Genomic DNA, 14746 nt, shown 5'->3' on the forward strand with positions numbered 1-14746 from the left:
TATAATATTATATATATACATACACACACATATATAAATCTTCGTCGTTATCTGCATATAAATATTTGTATACACACACACACATATATATGTACATATATATATATATATATATATATATATATATATATATATATATATATATATACATACATATAATATTATATATATACATACACACACACACACACACACACACACACACACACACACACACACACACACACATATATATATATATATATATATATATATATATATATGCGTATGTGACATATTTGTATGTGTGTTTGTGTGTGTGTGTACTGTGTGTGTGTACATAGGTGTGAGCAACCCAGTAGACTGAGTTTACCCACAAATTCACACAAACATACATGTGTGTGTGTGTGTGTGTGTGTGAATGCAAGTACAACACTAAGTTAGTCAAATTTATTGTTAAACTATAATACATATATACATATATTCACAGACACACACACACAAACACCCACAGGTATAACTATATCTATCTATCTATCTATCTATCTATCTATCTATCTATCTATCTATCTATCTATCTATATAAGCTCTACAGGCATGGCTCGAGAAACACGGGGCCGACCTGTCCGAGATGCCGGCAGAGCGACGAAACCGTTCTGCACGCACTCGTACAGTGTCCCACCATTTCCGAGCTGTGGGCTTACGTCGAACAACTGCTATAGCGTGTGGGACGAGTCGGTCTATCAGCCGAGTCTATCGTGAATATTGTCGCGCCTCCTTCCTTTAAACGGAAAGGAAGAGCTATTTTCATCGTACTTGTGGCTATGGCGAAAGAATGTGTATGGTGGACGCGTCTGAAAGGTCTAGAGACAAAGACTTTCCTCTCTGGGCAATCTCTCATCAACTTCTTCAAGTATCACCTGAAGAGGAAGGTGAGAGTAGAAAGGGAAGTCTTGTCTAGTGAATGCTTCAAAAAAAGATGGGTGAATATAGCAAGGATGGCACGTGTGAACGACGGAGCCATCTTGAGCATAACCCTATGAACTAAAAAAAAAAAAAAAAAAAATTCAAGAAAAAAAAAGAAAACAAAAAGGCAAAAGAGAGTCACTTACTGTTATAGTTTCTTCAATGAGAATATTGACCAAGGTTACCGTGGTCTTTTCCGTAGGCTTTTCTTTCCACGGCCAAACCTAAACTGTCCTCCCCTCCTTTTACACGAGAACATTACTATGTGATACACGATCCCTATTGATCGCCCTTTTTTTTTTTTTTTTGATCCCTTTTGATCGAACTACCCCCTTTTCCTTCCTACGATCCCTTTTGATCGACCCCCCCTTTTTTTTCTTCCCCCTCCCAAAAAGAAAAGCTCTACATTGTATTTGTCCCATCTTCGTTGAGCCCTGTGTGGCTAATAAAAGAAATGTATCTATCTATCTATCTACATACATACATACATACATACATACATATATATACATATATATATATACATATAGATTCACATTCACATATATGCATATATGGATGCACATACTCACACACATATATATATTGAAAAATACAAAATATAGTTGTACCGTTCTATGAAACAAACTGCTGGTACGTAACAAACACGTATAAAAAATGCATAAAACACCTGCTAGTGCAACACTTTGATGTCCATGATCCAAGAAGCTGAATGGTATCAATAACCTTCTAACTGATCGCAGAAATCAGGGAACAGTTAAGTAAACTTTCACCACAAATTTAGGTGTAGACTATTCAATTCACGAAGAGGAATCAGTGGATTAAAGAAGACAATTCCAGGTAAAATAACCTCAAGGGTCGAAAAATCAACAAGCAAATATCTAGGAAACAACATCAACACTGCTACTGTATTTGTGGAAAAACACAAATACTGTAACTTCACCGCAAGCAATAATGATCGACAGAGAACACTTTTAAACTACGGTTCTACCTACATGGTCACACCCTCAGATACATAAAATGTAAATGAAAATATGTATGAGTGCCTGTGTACGTACTGGTACATGTATATATAGACGTAAATTGAGACATAGAGAAATATACATAAAACAGAGAGAGGGAGAGAAAGGACGAAAGAGAAGTGAGAGAGAGCGAAAGAGAGTGAGTGAGAGAGAGAGAGAGAGAGAGAAAGAGAGAGAGAAAGAGAAAGAGAGAGAGAGAAAACCGTTAATTTCATAAACTAACTTTGGTCGTCCATTGACAAATAAATACGTGACGAATTGGAAAGGATTGGCCTTTGTCTGAGAAAGACTGTGATAATGATGATGACGATGACGATGACGATGATGGTGATGATGATGATGGTGATGATGATGATGATGATGATGATGATGATGATGATGATGATGATCATCATCATCATCATCATCATGTAGGCGCTGTTGGAGGTAGTGAAGGAAGTGATGGTGGTGGTTGTAGTGATGGTATTGGTGGTAATGGTGGTGGCGGTGGTGGTGGGGTAATGTGGTGGCAGTGGTGAGGATGGTGGAGGATAAATGTGATGGTGAGGATGGTAACAGTGTTAGTGCTGATGGTGGTGGTGGTGTCGATGGTGTTTGTTTATTGGTTGCAGTGTGATGATGGTGATGATGATGATGAGGATGATGATAGTAGTGTTGGTCGAATTCTTAGTGAAGATGATGACGACGGCGACGACGATGACGATGATGATGATGACGATGGCGACGATTATGATGGTCGTGAAAAGACTGAAAAAAAAAAGAAGACCTATAAATATATTTCTATATAACTCTTTTCTCTTGAGATAAAATCTTTTAAAGTCTCTGGTATCTATTTTGTGTTTTCATTAAGAAAAAAGGACGAAAGTCGGGCTAAAATATTTATCTTAATCTGTCATCTTTTACAAGTTTCAGTCATTGAACTGCGGCCATACTTGAGCACACACTCGAAGGATTTTAGTCGAAAAGAACACCAACCCAGTACTTAAGTGAGTACATTATTCAGTCGGCCAATTTTGCTGAGCAGGTAATTTACGAGAATATAAACAAAATAACACCGGTTGTCAAGCAACGGTTGTGGAATACACACACACACACACACACACACACACACACACACACACGCACGCACGAACGCACGCACACACACATACACACACACACACACACACACACACACACACACACACACACACACACACACACGACGGGCTTCTACGTAGTTTCCCGTTCATCAAATTTGCTTGCAAGGTTTTGGTCGACCTGAGGCTGTAGTAGAAGACATTTGCCAAAGATACTGAGCAGTAGGACCGAACCCGAAATCGCATGATTCCGAAGCGATCTTCTTTACCACGCAAACATGGCTGCGCCTATTTCGTTAATTTTCTTTCATTTGTTTCTTTTTTGCGAGGCAGGGGTGGGTGGACGGGTGTTGGGACTCCTGTTATTTGTCGGTTTAAGAACCGCTGAACGGATGGAAGGAAGTGGCGAAGTGGATCAAAACCTATGTGAGACGATGAAGGCGAGGGGATCCCAGGAGCGGAGGAGTGAAGGAGCGGGGAAACGGGGGAGGAGGGGGCGGAGCGGAGGGGAGACTTTTGAATAGAAATTGGTAAAGTAAACGATAGAAGTCCGCCAAATATCTCTCCCCTCTTTCCGCCTCCGTCTCTCGTTCATCCAAATATTAGAAAAATAAACAAAGATGCCGGGTAAGCTTGATGCAGAGAATGATGTAGTGGTGGTAGTAGTGATAGTGGTGGTAGTGATAGTTATTGTGGTAGTGGTAGTTATTGTAGTGGTGGTAGTAGTGATAGTGGTAGTGGTAGTAGTAGTTATTGTAGGATGGTGGTAGTTATTGTGGTAGCGGTAGTAGTAGTTATTGTAGGGTGGTGGTAGTTATTGTGGTAGTGGTAGTTATTGTAGTGGTGTGGTAGTTATTGTGGTAGTGGTAGTAGTAGTAGTTATTGTGGTGGTGGTGGTAGTGGTAGTTACTGCAGTGGTGGTAGTGGTAGTTATGTGGTGGTGGTATTGATAGTATTTATGGTGGTGTAGTAGCGGTCGTTATTGTGGTGGTGGCAGTAGTACTAGTTATTTTGATGGTGGTGGTGGTGTTAGTAGTAGTAGTATACTGGTGATGTTGATGGTGGTAGTAATGACGGGTATAGTGCTTGTAGGCGGCAGTATCGGCGTTAGTATAATAGCGTAGGGGTGGTAGTCGTAGTGGTTGTGGTTGCGGTTGTGGTAGCAATTGACGATGGGTGGAACAGAAGTGTCAACATTGGATGTTGCATCAGTGTTAGGAAATTCAATGGAGGGTTACGCCCATTTATGTGGAATAGCGACATTGATAATGGTGATGATGATGATGATGATGATGACGTTGGTGGTGATGTTGAGGATGATGATGGTGATGGTGGTGATGATGATGATGATGATGATGATGATGATGATGTTGGTGGTGATTTTTCCGGATATAGTTTCCTCTCATCTCGTCTCTAAATGTATAAACATACATTTAGACACCCAGTAAAATACCTTACCATCATTTCACCATCTAAATATTTTTCAGCCATTAAAAATAAGATTATGTTAAGCAATTATAAAATCGATCGGTTCATTGTAAAAAATATGCATCGAACTACATCACGGGATCCAGGACGTGCAACGTTGGCCTCTCGGAGAAGCATAACATTGTTTTTCCAATGTTAAGTAATTCTGAACAAAAGATCAGACTTCAGTATATATTCTTTTCTCTTCTAGGCACAAATCCCGAAATATTTGAAGAGGGGACCCAGTCGATTAGATCGACTCCAGTACGCAACTGGTACTTAATTTATCAACCACAGTACGATGAAAAGCAAGTCGACCTCGGGGGGAATTTGAACTCAGGAGCTTGTGTCCTCTTCATTAGATGCAGATGGAGGGTTGTGGAATAGCGCATATAAACTGACGTGACCCACAAAGCTAGGAATATCAGCACGGGTCTGAAATTCGTTACTGGATGGAACAGGGGGGGGGGGATGAAGCGCAGACCCTTACTGAGAAGGGGAAGATCAGGAGGAATGGTAACAACAGATTGAAGTGGGGAGGGGGTGGATGAGTTAGATGTGGTAGTGATACATACACAGTTATATACATAGATATATTTTTATAAATATATATGCATATGTATGCATGTATGTATGTATGTATGTATGTATGTATGTATGTATCTATCTATCCATCTATCTATCTATCTATCTATCTATCTATCTATCTATCTATATATATATATATATATATATATATATATATATATATATATGTATATACGGATATGTATGGTTGTGTACAGAAGAATATACATATTTATACATAATACACATATATGTGTATGTGTATGTATATATATATATATATATATATATATATATATATATGCAGATATACACGTATATGCATGTAGATATATATATATATATATATATATATATATATATATATATATATATATATATATATATATATATATATATATATATATATATATATATATATCTATATATCTATATATATCTATCTATCTATCTATATATATATATATATATATGTATATATATATATATATATATATATGTAATATATATATATATATATAATATATAATATTATATATATAATATATATATATATATATATATATATATATACATACACACGCATACGTATGTGTATATACGTATATATGTGTGTGTTTATAAACATATATATGCACATATATTTATAAACACACACACTCACATACGCTCACACGCATACACATACACAAATCTGCGTATATATATATATATATATATATATATATATATATATATATATGTATATATATATATATATATATATATATATATATATATATATATATATATATATATATATATATATATATATATGTATATATATGTGCATCTATGTATATATGTTACATATTAAGAATGAAATCGTATTTATCTGACGTCATAATGGATGGCAAAACAAACGAGAATAATGGTTGCTATAAAACGCAATCAACCTCAACCCCCACCTAAAATACAACCACAGCGACAACATCAACGAAAAAGAAAGCGAGCATTAGAGAAATGTAAAGATTTTACAACTCTCTTGAAATGGGCTGAAGATTTTGGAGCTGGTCCAAATGGACGAGGCCAAAATAAAACGTCACTTCCAGTGGTGGGCGTCATGAGTGATAACGAATCCCAGCCAACTCGAAGTAAGTTGGCTGGTAATTTTGCGTGAGATTTTTCACTAGACTGCATGGAAAATGGCCAAAATAGACTTCTTAGAGAAACGAATTGCAAGGGAGCCATATCACTGTTGACTGTTTAGTTGACATACAGAAGAAAGAAGACAACAAAGTAAAAAGATAGGCTAAAGAACTACGAAATTAATGAGAGTGCATTTTATTTGTTTTTGAATGAGCAGACGACACAAGGTCGTCTGCTGTCAGTCAAATTCAACGAAAGGTTAGACAAACATTTCTGTATCAGCAGTATCACTTAGCATTAAGGGTGTTTTCTTTTTTGTTACAAATGTTTATTAGAAATCAATAGTTAAAGGCTTAGTTTCAAGAGAAGACAGATCATTCCTCGTCCATTTTTTAAAGTTCAGATCTTGCGAGAATTAATTTTGCTTTTCACATCTTTTAAACTTTTACTTGTTTCAATCATTTAGCTGCGGACATGCTGGGACACCGCCTTGAAGGATTCAGTCGAGCAAATCGAACCCGGAATTTATTTTTCATTAAGTCTGGTACTTATTCTATCAGTTTATTTTGCCGGACTGCAAAATTAGGGGGACGTAAACAAACCAACACAAGTTGTCAAGTGGTGGTGGGGGACAAACATAAATACAAAAACACACACATAAACACACACGTGCGTATATATATATATATATATATATATATATATATATATATATATACATACATGAATATACGAAGGGTTTCTTTCAGTTTCCGACTCCCAAATTCATTCATATGACTTTGGTCAACCCGGAGCTATAGAAGAAGATACTTGTTTAAGGTGCTGCGCAGTGGGACTGAACCGAAGACTATATGGTTGGGAAGTAAGCTTCTTAATCACAAATTCGCGCCTGCATCTATTACTTTAGTTATAACTTATTTAACATATTTAATACAATCATGTTCAGGGCAACACATTAAACTATCCGGTCTTGGGGTTTCAGTTTAAGAGTTCAGAAGTTTTGAAGAGAATGGACTTATCGTTCAGTCACCAATCCATTCTGACCTTGGGTAGTACACTCTGACCTTGGGTAGTAAAACCAGTTGCCGGTAGAATAACTGAAGGTGGTCCTGTAGTTAAGGCATGCACGACTCGAAGGAGAGCTGAGCCACTAGACATGTGACACAGGCCCACCTGTGGGTGGACATTCCCTGATGTCACGTGAACCAGATCCTTGATTAAAGGACAAATAGACCCTGCGCATTAAAAGAAAGCAGGAAGCTAACAGTAAGATTTTTTGGGTTGGCAGACGGCTGTATATTTCCCAAGAAAAGTTCTGAAACTTCAGAGTTTGGCATGGAAATCCATTTTCTGGAAATGGTGCATGAAGTGACCGACCATTAGTGTCAGAGACCGACCATTAGTGTCGCACCTACAAGGCGCTCAGCTGCATAGGCGACTCGTCAAATTCAAATGGCCGGAGCACATAACCTCTCTACAATCGGAGTGAGGAAAACGTCATGGTCCACATATGTCTATATATTTATATATATATGTGTGTGTGTGTGTGCGCGCGTGGGCATGTGTGCGTGCGTGTGTGTGTGCGTGTGAGTGTTTGTGTTTTTCCTCCCGCCGCTTGTTGGTTTGTTTTCGTCTCCGTGAACTAGCAGCTCGGCATAAAAGATCGATAGAATAAGTGCCAGACTTAAAAATATATAAATACTGGAGTCAATTTGTGTTCGACTAAACTCTTCCAAGCGCTGATCCAGCATGGCTGCAGTCCAATGACTGAAAAAAGTAAAAGATGAGGAAATTAATCTCAGTGAAATTTGAACTTAGAACGCAAAGATTAGGAACCAATAATCCCAAATATTCCGTCCAATGCTTTGAGGACTCTGCCAGCTCACCTAGGCTGGTGAGTTGGCAGAATTGTTAGCACGCCGGGCGAAATGGTTTGCGGTATTTCGCCTGTCGCTACTACGTTCTGAAATCAAATTCCGTCGAGGTCGGTTTTGCCTTTCATCCATTCGGGGTCGATAAATTAAATACCAGTGAAACACTGGGGTCGATTGTAAGGAGATTCTGTCTTGAAGGAGATTTGGTTAATTGCAGCAGGTCGACTCACCAGATAGAAGCTCGGACTGATTTCTAAATGAAATAAACGAAATAAAATGCCAGCCAGTCTAAGTACCTGGGTTCAAATCGATTTCTATCGATTGTTTTTATCCAAATCCAGCAACTTTCTGGCACGGAACCAATAATGTGATATAAGTAAAATCCGTATTATTAATGGCACCGCTGTTACGTCACTGAAGATCAAGTCTTTGTATTCGTTTTGGCAGCATTCCTTTTAAAAGCGTCTGTTAAATTACATGTCAGTCAGCTTTCAAATAAGATAGGACCTTCTGCGGTTCGCTCTCTTATCTGAGGTGCCCCCCCCACTTTTGTTTTTGACACCGTTATCAGCGTCACGGTCAACGTTGTCGTCAACATCCTCCTCCTCCTCGTCCTTCTCGTCGTTGTCATCGTTGTCGTCCTTCTCCTCCTCCTCCTCCTCCTCCTCCTTGCCATCGTCGTCATCGTCGTCGTCGTCGTCGTCATCGTCCTCACCGCCTCGTCCTTCTCGTCCGCGTCCTCCTTGCCTGCGTCCTCCTCGTCTGCGACGTCGTCCTCCCTCCACCTCCTCGTCTGCGTCGTCGACGACATTCTCCTCCTCCTCCTCCACCACCTCATAGTACCACCACTACCAGGACGACCGCCGCCACCACCACCAGCAGCAGCAGCAGCAGCAGCAGCACCACCACCACCACCACCACCACCACTACTACTACTACTACTACTACTACTACTCTTCCTCATCCGCCTTCTCGTCGTCGTCGTCGTCGTCGTCCTCCTCCTCGACCTCGGAGAAAGAAAGAGGGGGAGAGAGTGAGAATGAGAGAGAGAGTGAGAAAGTTAAATAGATAGGTAGAGATATGAGTTACAATCAAATATATATACGCATTTACGCACCAACACACCCACACACCCACTTATATGTATACATACACTTTTATACACGCATGCATACGTACACTCTCTCACACACATACACACATATAAGCACTTATATATAATATATATATTAAATATAACTGTATATTAAATAAAACTATAACATATATATTAAATATAATTCTGTGTGTGTGTATATATATATACACACACACACACACACACATACATACATATATAATTATATATATAAAAAATATATCGTATATATATACTATACTTGAGACAAACAGGTAAACAGGTGTACACACATACGTTTTTAAAGATGAGGTAATAAGCATTACAGTAGAATATTTCTGATTATGACGCGCAATTTCCATTTTATGTAGATTCATATAAAACAATATTCTATGAACAGAACAAAATATATAAAAGAAACCCTTAGCAAATACAAAAAAAAACAAACAACCCCCAAAACATCAAAACCAAAGAACAATAAAAACAACTTTAAAAAATACTCAATCCCCGGCTTTAACTTCAGAATTATAGTAAGGAGAAAAATAAATGAATAAATTTATGTACGTGGCTATACGGTTTATTTGTTTATATTTTTTCCTGAAGAAGTTTTTAGATTGACTAGAAAGCAGACGATAAGTATTAAGGAACGTCTGCTTTGTTGATTAACGTATTGCGTTTGACCTGGTGACATCATAAGGTGTCTCAAAGGTGAGAGGGTAATTCCTTGGGCAAAGTTATTTTGTCTACTGTGACCCAGTCTGGTAGAAAATTGATTGAATCTATTTGTCTTTTTGGCAATGTTTCAAATGATTTAAGACAGGTGTATGTTGTTTATACCATTGTGATGCATCTATGTCGTATATATGTAAGTATGTATGTAGGTATGTATGTATATACACGTGAATGTGTGTGTGTACATGGATCTGTCTGTTCATATACGTATGCACACTCATAAATACTCATACACACATCTATTCCTAAGTTCGCACGTGCGTACCTGCCTACCTACTTACTTACCTACCTAACTACTTACCTACCTACGTACGTACACATACACTCACATATATACATAGAGAGATGTACATACACATATGCATACATATATATGAATATTCATATCAAAATCTAGCGACAGGAACAGCTCTAGATTAAGATCTCTATCTATCTATCTATCTATCTATCTATCTATCTATCTATCTATCTATCTATCTATCTGTGTGTGTGTGTGTGTGTGTGTGTGTGTGTGCATATGTACATGCTCACTTGAAACTGTACAGAAAGGAGACACCAAAACAATGAAAGGAAGTGCTCCAGCATGGCCTCATCCTCTGGCTGGAACCAGTAAAAAATAAAAGAATATATACACTTAGACCTCTTCGGTCATAAATGACTATGGGATTGAACCTGGAAAGTTCCCCTCCGAGGCACATGTTCGAGCAAGGTTGTTTAGGGAAGACGAGCAGTCACCCATGCATACTGGTCTCCATTTTCCATGTCACTGATGTTGTCCAAGTGAAAGGTAAAGGTCGATACAGCTTGGCACTAGTGACGTCGCACCTCATTTCTTTAGATGAGTGAACTGGAGCGACGTGAAATAAAGTGTCTTGCTCAAGAACGCAACACAGCCCATGTTTGTGAGCATGACGCTCTATATATTTATATTATGTATTTACACACAAACACACACATGTGAATATATAATTTACTTACTTATTTCAGTCATTGGACTGCGGTCATGCTGGAGCACCTCTTTTAGTCGAACAAATCGACTCCAGGACTCATTCTTTGTTAGTCTAGTACTTATTCTATCGGACCTTTTTGCCGAACCGCTAAGTATCTGTCTGTCTGTCTGTCTGTCTGTCTGTCTGTCTATCTATCTATCTATCTATCTATCTATCTATCTATCTATCTATCTAATTGCAGGTTTCGATATTTCTCCAAGAGCATTCAATACGGTTATGAATTTCCAAAAGACTAGTGAAACGGACGTAAAAATCTTCTGCATATTTTGAAAAGTCTTTGAAACGTCTAGAGAAACTTTTCCTATATGTAAATCAAAACAAAAAGCATTGTTTCGAATTTTTGTTAATTTGGACATAATTTAGAATTTTATCAATTTTTCGCAACATAAAAAGATTCTTCCGTAAAAAAAGACTAAAAACAAATAGCAAAACAAAAAACAAAAACAAAAAGAACGAAAACAAAATCAAAATAAAACTAAAAAAAAAACAGGAAACAACTCAAAAACAAAAGTATTAATCATGTCCAGAGCTGAATCTGAAAATACCTCTTTGGCACCGGACATGTCTTCAGTGGGTTCTAAAAATACATATAAAGGTAAGGCATTTCATACCTATTCTGAAACTGAGTCTGTTTCGAGATGTTCATTTAAAGATGTAACGAATTCTGAGAGAGGTAACACTTCCAAGGTAGATTCGATGAAAAGTGTGTTTTCCCTCTCTGATGAGTTAAGAGCCAACAGGCAGGAGTTAATTTTCCACGATTTTAACCGGCAACTTCGTAAAGTAAAAGATTCTTTAGAAAGACTGGCTACTAGATTGTCAGAGAAGGAGAATTTTAGCAGCCCTTCGTCTGCTTCTGAATCCTCTGATAGTGACTCGGATATCGAATGTTCAAACAACAAAACACAGAAAAACGGTCCAAATTCGAAGAGAAAGTCTGTAGATTGTTCGAATATTCTTAATTTGTCTTCGAGTGACAGTGAAGAAGATAGAAATGTCAAATATCGCAAACAAAAACGCACTAGGAAATCAATTACAGTGACAACTCCTTCAGGAAGCGAATGCTCCATCTTGCATTCGGATCATTCAATACTCACTAGTTCTGGCAAAAAGACTAAAGCCAAAACTAAAAAGAGGAAAACTACTGTTGTAAAAGCGAGCTCCAGCACTGACTTCTCAGTATCGGACCTTAATTTCATCACACGATCAGAAGATGTAATTCAGGACAAGAAAAAAAAGTATCGATCATCTCGTAATAAGAACAACCAATATATGAGCTCAGAATCAGAACATATTTCCGAAGCAAAAATTCGCAGCAGACAGAAGAAGAGTTCGGCAAAGAAATCGTCATCAGGAACCGGCAGCGATGTTTCTATAAAATCAGTTTCAATACCCATGAAAGATCTAACGAAGAGACTTCTTGACAAATTTATTGACCTTCGCAACAAGAATTGCCCTCCTCGGAATTCGAAAGATGCATCAGATAGTTCTTTTTCTTCAGATTCTCTCCATGAAACTATTTTCATCAGGAAATCCTGCGAATACAAGTAAAACTCACACATCTCGCAACGAAACAAGGAAAGTTTTACGAAAAATGATACACGAAATATTATTCAATAAAAGTGAGTTTAGTTGACATTTGCATTAAATTTTCGAAGGGAAAAAAAAATAATAAGCAGATAGGTAAAACATTTACCAAGCAACGGTTGACGTCATAGCTGTCCTAATATCCATTTAGAAGCAAACAGCTGAGCCAATGTCTAATGGTTGTCGCCATCTTATTTTTAGCATCAGCTGAAGGTAATAAACTTAATACTTGATTAAAGAATAAAATGAAATAAAGGCTGGAAATATTAAATGATCTGATAGTTTGTTCTTATTAGTTTGTATTGTGAGGAGAGCAGAATATTTTCCATCCATTAGTGTAATATGTGTAATAATGATAATGTGGGAAGACTGATTATTATCTTTTCTGTCGGAAAATTGCGCTCTAAAAAGCTTATCTAGAAACTTCCACCTTCCAGATTGTCACATACATCAAATGTCTATAGAATTCTCCTGTCTTCTCGAGTGTAAGATGCAGTAGAGTTTAGACAATCTCCTCTAGGCGAAAGCTTTTAGTAAGACAACCTAAGCACATACGAAGTCAACGTACGAAAATAACTACTAAAAGGTAGTAAAACTTTTTAGATGCCTTTTATATTAATGAATGGTGGTTTGTTAGAAACGGTAGAATGGCGGACTAAAAGATTTGGTTATGCCTGTTCAAATCTTCTCAACTTCGATTATGTGCCAGAAAAATGTATTTGGATCGATTAACTCGTTAATATTCCTTTCTTGTAAAAGTGGGATTTGCATCAAAGTTAAGAATTAATGGTGGTCGTTCTTGGCGGAATTCAAGATCAGAGCATAAAGACAGACGAAATGTTGCAAAGCATTTTGCGCATTGTGCTAACGATTCTGCCAGCTCACCGCCTTTAAGTTAAAAATTAAGAATTGGTCGCAAATTTTGGTACAGTGCTGGCAATTTAGAAGGAAGGGCGAGTCGATTACATATACCTCGGTTACATAGACCAACTGGTACTTACTTTATCGAGCTGTGTTCAACTGGTACATATTTTATCAACCCCGAAAGGATAGGAGGCAAAGTCGACCATTGCGGAATTAGAACATGGAACGTAAAATCGGACAAAATGTTTGTGTTGAAAAACCTCACAGTTTGTAGGGAAAAGCAAACGTGTTTTAATAAAGAGTGGATCGTATTTGAAAAAGATGGACAGGTATTTGTATGTATATGTTTATTTGTATGTATGGGTGTATTTGTACGCCTGTATGTATGTGTATTCTGTGTGTATATATATATGGTAGTAAGTTAATGTGTGAAAAAACTCACAGTTTGTAGGGAATAAAAGTTTGTCGATCGCATTTATGTATGTATGTATGCCTGTATATATATGAGATAATAGTTTCACTTGAATAGTTTCAGTATTAAGCATTTTGTCCGGCATACTAAATGTGAGATTCTGCTAGTTCGCCGCCTGAAGTTAAGAATTAATATTTATTTCGAATTTTGGCACAAGGCCAGCAATTCCGTGGGAGTGGATAAGTCAGTTACATCGACCCCAGTGCTCAGTTGGTACTTATTTTATCGACTCCGAAAGGAAGAAAGGTAAAGTCGACGTCGGTTGAATTTGAACTCAGAACGCAAAGGCGGACGAAACGCCGCTAAGTATTTCGCCCGCCGTGCTAACGATTTTGCCAGCTCACCGCCTTAATATCAAAGTGAGAATAATGTAAAACAATCACTTTTTAAAAAGCTAGGAACGATCCAAATAAATTGGACTCTTGTAGTGAGTACACACTAGGTCTCCGAGAGAAAAATTCCATGGAATCCTAAGAACAATGGGCGACAAAATATTAAAAAGATACTTCGGGGTACGAAAAACTATTTACAAATTATTGTTGATAAACAGACCACATTTTGGTGAATGAATCCACATGAAAACTCAATCGTGTAAGCTTTAAAAATTACAACGCCGTTTTGCTTGTTTATCACTTGTCATTAATGTAAGAAATTTCTACTCTATAAGGTTATTTATAATTCTCTAGTCAGTCTTATAAAGGCGCGTGGCTAAGTTGTTAGGGTCACAATCTTTAGAAATAAGCAACGTTAGCACACCGGGCGAAGTGCTTAGTGGTATTTCGTACGTTTTTACGTTCTGAGTTCAAATTCCACCGAGGTCGACTTTGCTTTTCATCCTTTCGGGGTCGATCTAATCGACTGGCTCCCTCCTCCAAAATTTCG

General features: G+C 37.6%; 1 protein-coding gene across 1 annotated transcript; it reads left to right on the forward strand.

The window, feature by feature from the left end:
• Positions 1 to 5974: 5974 nt before the first annotated feature.
• Positions 5975 to 12802, forward strand: LOC106871955 (uncharacterized). Its single transcript, XM_014918737.3, has 2 exons — positions 5975 to 6466; positions 11123 to 12802. The coding sequence occupies exon 2, from the start codon at positions 11461 to 11463 to the stop codon at positions 12490 to 12492; it is 1032 nt and encodes a 343-aa protein (XP_014774223.1). The 5' UTR covers positions 5975 to 6466; positions 11123 to 11460; the 3' UTR covers positions 12493 to 12802.
• Positions 12803 to 14746: the final 1944 nt, after the last annotated feature.

This window comes from Octopus bimaculoides, chromosome 9 (genome assembly GCF_046866305.1).
Source record: "Octopus bimaculoides isolate indiv1 chromosome 9, ASM4686630v1, whole genome shotgun sequence".
In the NCBI taxonomy this organism is placed as follows: domain Eukaryota; kingdom Metazoa; phylum Mollusca; class Cephalopoda; order Octopoda; family Octopodidae; genus Octopus; species Octopus bimaculoides.